This window comes from Nanorana parkeri, unplaced genomic scaffold (genome assembly GCF_000935625.1).
Source record: "Nanorana parkeri isolate BGI_ZX_2015 unplaced genomic scaffold, ASM93562v1 scaffold1131, whole genome shotgun sequence".
In the NCBI taxonomy this organism is placed as follows: Eukaryota; Metazoa; Chordata; class Amphibia; order Anura; family Dicroglossidae; genus Nanorana; species Nanorana parkeri.
This window is the reverse complement of record NW_017307399.1, coordinates 546,353-555,188: the sequence shown is the minus strand read 5'-3', so window position 1 is coordinate 555,188 and position 8,836 is coordinate 546,353. Positions and strand designations below refer to the sequence as shown.

At 40.4% G+C, this 8,836-nt stretch overlaps 1 protein-coding gene across 1 annotated transcript; it reads left to right on the top strand.

Annotated features, from left to right (window-relative positions):
* The first annotated feature begins 320 nt into the window (after positions 1 to 320).
* On the top strand, positions 321 to 5,801 carry LOC108796556 (tudor domain-containing protein 15-like). The gene has a single exon (XM_018568051.1). The coding sequence runs from the start codon at positions 321 to 323 to the stop codon at positions 5,799 to 5,801; it is 5,481 nt and encodes a 1,826-aa protein (XP_018423553.1).
* Positions 5,802 to 8,836: the final 3,035 nt, after the last annotated feature.

Sequence of the window (8,836 nt, the reverse complement as noted above, 5' to 3'; positions counted from 1 at the left end):
TGTAAGGCATTTGCCCAGGGCAACCAATCAGCCCCTCTCTTCAGTTTGCTCAGATAAGATTTGAAAATGAGAGAGAAGCTGATTGGTGGCAGTGCAAATCTGCTCCCCATTTTGTCTGCTCCAGTTTTGATAAATTCCCCTCACTGTGTCATTAGTCCACAACAGGAAATTAGTAGAAATGTGTATGTATATTACAGAGATGTTCCGCATATGTATTTTTGTTCTATTATACACTATAAGTATGAATTAATTATCTTTATATACATTTTTTTCCAGATGAAATGTATTACCTGTCTTCATGTCCAAAGCCTGATTTGAAAATGGACTTGACAATCTTGAGTGTCAATTGCAATCCTTATGATGTGCTGATAACATTTCAAGGAAAACGCATCTCTAGCTGTGAACATGACTACCATGTACTAAAGATAGAGCTACAACTTGTTCCAAAAGTGAATGAAGACCTGGATATTGGACAGTTTTGCTTAGTGCAAGATAAACCTTTTGGGTCATGGCACAGAGGGAAAATTTTGGATAAGGTCAAGCAGAGGTTTGAAGTAGTCCTCATAGATCAAGGGAACGTAGTAAAAGTCCCATTTGAACAAATTGCTTCCGCTACTGGCGAGTTGTTTGAGCTTCCTCCGAAAATAGTGAATGGAATCTTTGCTAATGTGTTTCCGTTGGATGAGAAATGGTCCCCCAGAGCCAAAAGTTTCTTCTCCAACTTGGTTGGAGAACAAGTTAACGGACATGTCAAAACCTTCTTACCGCATCAAGTCATTCTCTTGGAAGTGTCAAAAGTCATTGACTATGCCATTGAACTACAAGTGGCAAAATACATGGATTCGGACACATTCTGCCTGCTTGTGGATATCATTAACAAATTCCCGGCAAATTCCCACGGCAAGCAAATGCCTGACTTGCTTCAACAGAGGAAGCTGACTTCAGACACCCCTCTGAGCTTGAATGATGATCAACCATGTTTCCTAAAGATGTTGGATTGTCTAAGCCCCAAAATTTCTGTTGGGACCCTAGAAAAAATAAAAATTTCCTCAGCAGTGAGTCCAGAACGCTTTTATTGTCATATACTGTCTTGGAAAACAGAGTTGCAAAAACTTACTGCTAGCATGTGCTCGCACTACGAAACAGATGAAAGCAATACACATGGACACTATGGCGCACTTTGTGCTGCCAAGAGGAAGGACGGACTGTGGTATAGATGCATTCTTCTGACAGTTTTGTCTTCCCGTGATGTAAAAGTCTTGTTTTTTGACATTGGTAGCAGTGAAACTATACTGTCCAGTGATCTTCATCAGTTAAAGCACAAGTTCCTCTTCTTGCCTATGTTGGCCATCCCGTGTGCCTTATCTAGGGTGAATGACTTTGTAGAGAGTACAAGAAAAATGCAGTTATTTCTGTTTAAGCAGGCTCTGATGGGACATATAGTCATTGCACGCATTGAAGAGTTTTGCAGCGATGAAAAAGTTTTCAGGATATCGTTGTATGAAAAGGAATATGAACTCAATTCTGACTGTCATTTGACAAACCAGCAAGTTCCACCTTTTTATCCTAACAGCTGCCCCAATGCTGTCAAAACTGAATATGAGGAGAAAAGTCCAGACGCTGCTCTGGCTGAAGCTTTTGTATCCAAAAAGATGAGTAATGAAGGAGTTATTTCTTACAAGTGCTTTCAACTGGGTACGGGCTCCGTCCATGTGGCATATGTTGAATACGTACTGAATCCTTCAAACTTCTGGATAAGAACCGATCACTGCCAAAATGAGTTTGTTGAGATGATGGCAGAGATTGCAGAAAGATACAATAAATGTGAGCTTATGGAAATGTTGATCGAAGATCCCCAGCCTGGTCAACTTTGCTGTGCCCTGTATGCAAAAGACAGCCATTATTATAGGGCTCTAATCACTGGCGTGCTTAACCCAGACATTTCTGTTTATTTCATTGATTATGGGAATACCGAGACTGTTCCGTTCTATGATGTTAAGGTTTTGTTGCCAAAGTTCAGTACTTTGCCTGCAATGGTAATGTGCTGCACTCTAGCCTACGCCTATCCCCATGAAGATGTATGGGTAAAGAGCGCAAATGATGCCTTTAAAAAAATTGTGGCTGGGAAAGCTCTTCTTTGCCATGTTCTTAAAAAACATAGGTTCAAGTACGTAGTGGAAATGCGCCTTTCGGAGAGCTCTGAAAATTCTGATATTGTCTCTCTGTTAGTGCAAGCTGGCTATGCAGAGTTTTGGAAGACTGATTTAAATTCCAGCTCCGTAGACCAAATGTGTCCATTGCCAGAAAAGGGTACAAAATGCAAGAACAAAAAGAGTAGCAGCAAACATTCTGTTGGGGAGTGTGTGACGAAAGGTGATATAAAGGTGTCATTACGTGAATGGACAATGAAGACAAAATCAGAAGCACAAACGTTTTCCTTTAGTGAAGCATCAAATAACAAAAGTTCAAATATTTCTCCAATTTACTTCAAGCAATATACATTCAAGCCTGGGGCCGTTAGGTATGTTAAGTGTTCTCATGTGGGGTCACCAGGACTTTTCTGGTGCCAACTCTCTTGCAACCTTACTCGGCTAGACACTTTGATGGATGAAATACAGACTTTCTATAAATCTTCAAACGGCAGTTATCTGCATGGACAAATGGCTTGCATTGCAAGGTCATCATGCACTGGAAAGTTTTTCAGAGCTTCTGTTGTGAAACATATCTCCAAAAAGGAAGTTGATGTGATCTTTGTGGACTATGGAAGGGTGGAGAGAGTGTTGATTTCAGAGCTTAGCGAAATTAAACCCCAATTCCTTGAATGGGAAGGTCAAGCTTTTAGATGTTGCTTGAGCAAGGCATTATCTTCTTTTAGTGTTCATCACACGTGGTCTACCAGTGCTTGCCAGGATTTTAAGAGTCTTGTAGGCTCTGTCGATGACATCAAATGTACAGTCATCACTGTGTTAGGTTGTGGCTCCGAGGACCTTTCTAATTTAGTAGATCTGGAAACCTCCTGCGGTAATGCAAACCATTGGCTAGCTAGCAAAGGACATCTTACCTTTGAAGGCACAGTTCCGCCTGTTCATATACACACATTTTGTTACTCCAGTTTTGATCTTGAGGTGGGAAGCAAAGAATATGTTTATGTTTCCTACATATATAATACAGGAAAATTTTACTGTCAGCTTGCACAAAATGAAGAGACTGTTGAGGCATTAATGAGCAAGGTGACTGCGTTAGGTGAGCGCACAAGTACTGAAACAGGAAAAAATGTACAGGGAGTGTGTATTGCAAAATATTTCGAAGATGGGCATTTTTACAGAGCTTTGGTGTCTCCCGTAGACTCCGATAATTTCCTAGCCTTTTTCGTAGACTATGGGAACAGCCATATGGTAAAGAAAGCTGATCTGTTGCTTATCCCTGAAGAAGCTACGGATGTTTTATTTGAACCTATGCAAGCTATTCCATGTTATCTGTCTGGCTTAAAAGAAACCACTTTTACCACAGAAGCTAAAGCTTGGTTTGAAGAACAGTGTTTCGACACGCCTCTTAGCGCTTTGATTGTATCCAGAGACAATGACGGCCAACTGGAAATGGAATTGTTTTGCGGAAATACCTCTGTGAATAGTAAAATAAAAGAAATGTTGGGTGTAGAGTTAAAGCCACCGGAGAATGCAGTAAATGCAAAGAGTAGCAGCACTGCACTTCCAGTTGGTGCAAAACAACACCCTCTACCTGAGCTAAGCAAGAAATCTGATTCTGAAGTCAAAGACAATAAAACAACTACATCTGATTTGAATGGAAATGTCATTCCACGTCTAAATTCCAGATTACTTTTAGATAGTCCTCAGAATTCTATACCTGAAACCTTACAAAAGGAGCCTTTGCATGACACCATGCAGGCATCAAAGTTGCCAAGTTTACTGCATGTCGGAAATTCCTGCAGTCCACCAAGTCTTAAAGAACCTTTAAAATCAACTGATCTTCCTCAAATGATTTTAGAAACTGGCTCCACTCATCTTGTGTATGCATCTCACATATGCAGCCCTTCTGAGTTCTACATCCACCTAGCTACAAATGAGAAGCAGGTATTGCAACTAGAGGAAGAGCTAAATGACACGTCTTTACAACCTATTGATGTAAACCATCTTGAGAAAGGTACTTTGGTTGTCGCTCAGTATCCAGAGGACAAAGCTTTTTATAGAGCGGAGATTAAAGAAATTTTGAAAAGCAATTCCTTTGAAGTCGAGTTTATTGATTACGGCAATGCATCCAAAGTGGATTTTCCTTCCATTTTCAAACTCCCTGAAAGATTTTTTAATGTACCCAGGTTAAGCATTTCTGTTCTTCTAACTGGTGCTCAGAAATGTCAAGATGGAAAATGGAGTAAAAAGGCAGCGGACATGTTTTCTGAACAAGTTACAAAGGAACCATTCAGTTGTGTTTTTCTTTGCAGACATGGCAGTCAGTGGGAGGTCAGTATAACCTTGGAAGGGAAGTCTGTAACAGAGTTTCTTCAAAGCTTCGAGACTCCTCCAGAATCGTCCGCCTCGGTTAGAAAAGACACCATCCCAGATGTGACTTTGAAACCCAATCAGATTGAAAAAGTTAAAACCGTTTACCTGTCAAAAAGTGGAACTCTCTTTGTTACCTTGGCCAGCTATGCAGAAGATTCCAAACTTGGTGAGCAGATTTCGGCAGTTGTCAAACAGGCCAACAACCAGCTTGTAGCAAAAGATATTTCAGAAGGCATGGTGTGTTTGGTGAAATCTGAAAAAATGCAGACTTGGTTTCGTGCAGCTGTTGAGAAAATCATTCCAGGAACCGCAGAGATGTCTGTGTTCTTTGTGGACCACGGTGCTCATGAAGTAGTTAGTATGCACAGTGCAAAATCCCTTTCTGCTGCAGCTCTATCATTGCCTCGTCAGTCTGTTCCTTGTACATGGATTTGGATGGAGAGAGTTGGAATACATTTCTTTCGATCACAAATGCAGTCTATTCTGCAAAAGGAGGTGGACATCCTGTTTCTTAATTTTTTGCAAGCTGAGAGCTGCTGGAAAGTAGATATATTGGTGAATAGTGCAATGCTTATGGAGGTCTTTAATACTGCCCCCCAACCCATTGCACAGGACATAAGCAATGCCGTGTCTTCTAATTTTGAAACTGTAATGTTGCCATCTATTATACCAAGGGTTCAGCTTAAGTCTCTTGAAGTGCAAGCTGGATTTGTTACTGCTTTTCAGAACCCCTTCAGTTTTTCTGTCCAGCTAGAGAACTCGGTTGTATTAATGAACAAATTATCCGAATTGACTCCAAAACTGACAGATGACCTCTTGCCCTTAACTGCACATATGATAAGGCTTGGTTCTGCATGCTTGGTTAGGTGCTTTGGAATCGATGAGTGGTGCAGAGCAGAGATTGCTAGCATCAACATGAGCTCTGTTTCACTGAATCTTCTTGACTATGGAGTTTACACGTCTATTCCTTATTCAGACCACAGCAGACTCAAAGTGATCTCAAAAGAAATGGCTAGTCTACCCGCCCTAACCTATAACTGCAGACTTTACGGTGTTCTTCCCAAAAACGGAAAGGATTGGTCTGAAGATGCACTCAAGTACTGCATGGATTTTATTCGGGACTGCGACCTGTTGATTCTGCCTGTTAAAATAATTGACAACAATGTCACAGAAGTATCTATTTATGGTAAAGGAAATTTGGCTGAAAAATTAATTTCCCAGGGACTGGCCATTGTCACGAGCAACAATTGGTGGTTTCCAGGAGCAGCAGCAGAGTCATGAGAGGAATTTCCAAGGACTGGCATATGGTAAGGAATAAAAAAAAACCTCTCTAAGTAATAGCAAAGTGTTTAAATAGGTCAGGCTATTCCGTTCAGGAACATTGCCTCTAACTTAAATGGGACAAGTAAAGGAGAACTACAAACACAACTGAAAATTCTGATTTTTCTATACACAGACAATCACACACAGCCCTACATGCACAACACAAATGGCTATATAACCTGTATCTGCTCTTTGTGTTTATATCATATCCTATATACCAGGGGTAGGCAACTTTGGCACTCCAGCTGTTGTGGAAGTCCCATGAGGCATTGCACAGCAACATCCATGATTCCAAGAGACGCATGATAGGATTGGTGATTTTATCACAGCTGGAGTGCCAAGGTTGCCTACCCTTAAAAATGCATTCAAGTTCCTTAACTATTAACAACGATGTATGTTATTTGTGTATCACTCGGCTGTAGATCCTCAAATCCTCTGAATTGGTGCTGACTGTCCTTCCTTCTGGAGGGTGGATACTTTTGTTCCCATGCTACCTGTATGTATTGTAAAGTAGTCATCACTCCAAGCTCACTCCTGTTATGGACTACAATCTCTTGTTTAATAATTTGTATTGACATTGTAGTCCTATCACTGGAGTGAGCTTGTAGCGGTGACTACTTTACAACCATCAAACCAGAAAGCAAAACCATCCTGATGACCTGGCTTTTCCCTACTGGAATTAATGAACACAGCGAGGACATTTCCCGTCCCCACTAATGCCGATCCATCTTCCAGTCTGTGTTACAGTGGATTATAACAGGCTGATATCAAGTAAAATTCTGATATTCACACTTTTGCAATCAAAAATAAAATGTTATCAACAGATACATGCCTGAATTAATTACCATTTTTAACTGTATCTGCCTGGAGTTCATCCTTAAGGTAAATTACAGGCAACCCTTTGTTATATGAAGTCCCTAGCAATGTCCTAAAATTAGCTGCATGACAGAATTCATCTGTAGCCAAAAGTGACACTAAACTCAGGAGTTCAATCTTAAAAATACATTCAGGTACCCCAACTATTAACAACAATGTATCTTATTTGTGTATCACTCGGCTGTAGATCCTCAAGGATCTACATCAAGGAGGTGATGGCATCTGGGTGCCCCCTTTATGAAAGGGGGTACCCCGATGCTAAATGGATGGATGGCCCTGCAAAATAAGAAGAAACTGTATGGTTACTAGCACATCAAGGGACCAAACAGGGTTACGAAATGTTGCCATTATCTGTGACACCATTTTCTTTATCTGCAAATGTGGACCCCGGGTGTGCTGGTGTTGTAAAGTAGTCACCCTTCCAAGCTCACTCCCGTGATGGACTACAATCTCATGTCTAGTTTCCTAATTTGTATTGAGATTGTAGCTCATCAATGGAGCGAGACATTCTTTATTTCCGAGACTGAAAAAACAATAACATTGGAGGACAAGTGGAATAGTCAACTGGAGAAACCAGTTGGGTATTTCCTTTAAATGAAATTCCTATAGACACTATAACATTGCAGGAGGACCTGGATAAAATAGGGGAGTGGGCATTAATGTGGCAGATGAGGTTTAATGTCGATAAATGCAAAGTAATGCACTTTGGAATTAAAAATAAACAAATGGGTTATACAATTATGGGTATGCCGCTGGGGAAGTCAGAAATGGAGAAGGATTTGGGGGTCATTGTAGACCACAAACTGAAAGGTAGTTTGCAGTGCCAGGCTGCTGTAAACAAAGCTAGCAGGGTCTTGTCCTGTATTAAAAAGGGGATGTATTGCAGGGACAAGTCTATAATTTTGCCTCTATATAGATCGTTGGTTCGGCCACATCTGGAGTACGCGGTCCAGTTCTGGTCACCAGTACTAAGAAAAGATGTCCTTGAGTTGGAAAAAGTCCAGCGGAGGGCAACCAAACTAATTAGGGGTATGGAGGACCAGAGCTACGAGACAAGGCTACTAAATTTAAACATGTTCACATTGGAGGTGAGGAGATTAAGGGGGGATATGATTTCCATGTACAAAATGTTCAATGGTGGTAGCAACATTAGCGATAAACTGTTTAAAATTAACTCCATTACAAAAACTAGAGGCCACCACCTAAAATTGGTGGAAAAAAAATTCCAGCACAAGGGGCGAAGGGGGTTCTTCACAGTAAGATCAGTTAGGGTCTGGAACTCACTGCCACAGGCGGTGATTTCAGCAAATAATGTGGAATTGTTCAAGAAACTTTTGGACGATTTCTTAAGGGACCGTAATATACAGGGGTACAGGTACTCCTAGAATGAGATCCTAATAGGTTGGACTTGATGGACTAATGTCTTTATTCAACCTCAAATACTATGTAACTATGTAGTGTTTTATGTGTTTTATTAGGTTTTCAAATATTTCACAACAACAAAGAACATCATTATATCAAACACGACAAAGACAATCAAATACAAGAGTTTTCAAAGAATATGTGCAGATTATCTTAAAGAACAATGTGGGCTACAAAGAATAGATTAGAAATAACAGGTAATCGCTTATTTCACCAAGGTAGCCAAGAATACAGAAGGAGAACTTAAGTATCAATAAAATCGGTAACATCTGATACATCAAGCCAGATGGCATCAAATTTGTTTGGATAACCTCTTCCTTTTATATGTAATTTTATATTGGGGTATCTCCTGATCAATCCACCGATGATGGGGGAGTAATCCTTTGCCAGTGCGTTTTTTTTAGCAGTAGAGTAATAAGATACTTCAAATATGAGGAGATATCAAGATCCCCATAGTAACCCAGAATACACAGGACAGTAAATATGGGTGATTTCAAGTTTATCACTTATGAACTTGGTAATGCTTAACCAGAAGGAACCAATCGCAGGGCAGTCCCAAATCATATGCTACAAATCCGCTTCTGAGCAGGAGTAATTGGCTTTATTTTTTAGATGGTTCTTTAGTTGGTTCTTGGGCAGATTGTGGTTGCTAAACTGCAAACCACCCTTGATTAGTACTTCAAATATGAAATGTA

What these genes read in the sequence shown, in the direction of transcription:
- LOC108796556 (XM_018568051.1), top strand. Translation starts at nt 321, where the DNA reads ATGGACTTGACAATCTTGAGTGTCAATTGCAATCCTTATGATGTGCTG.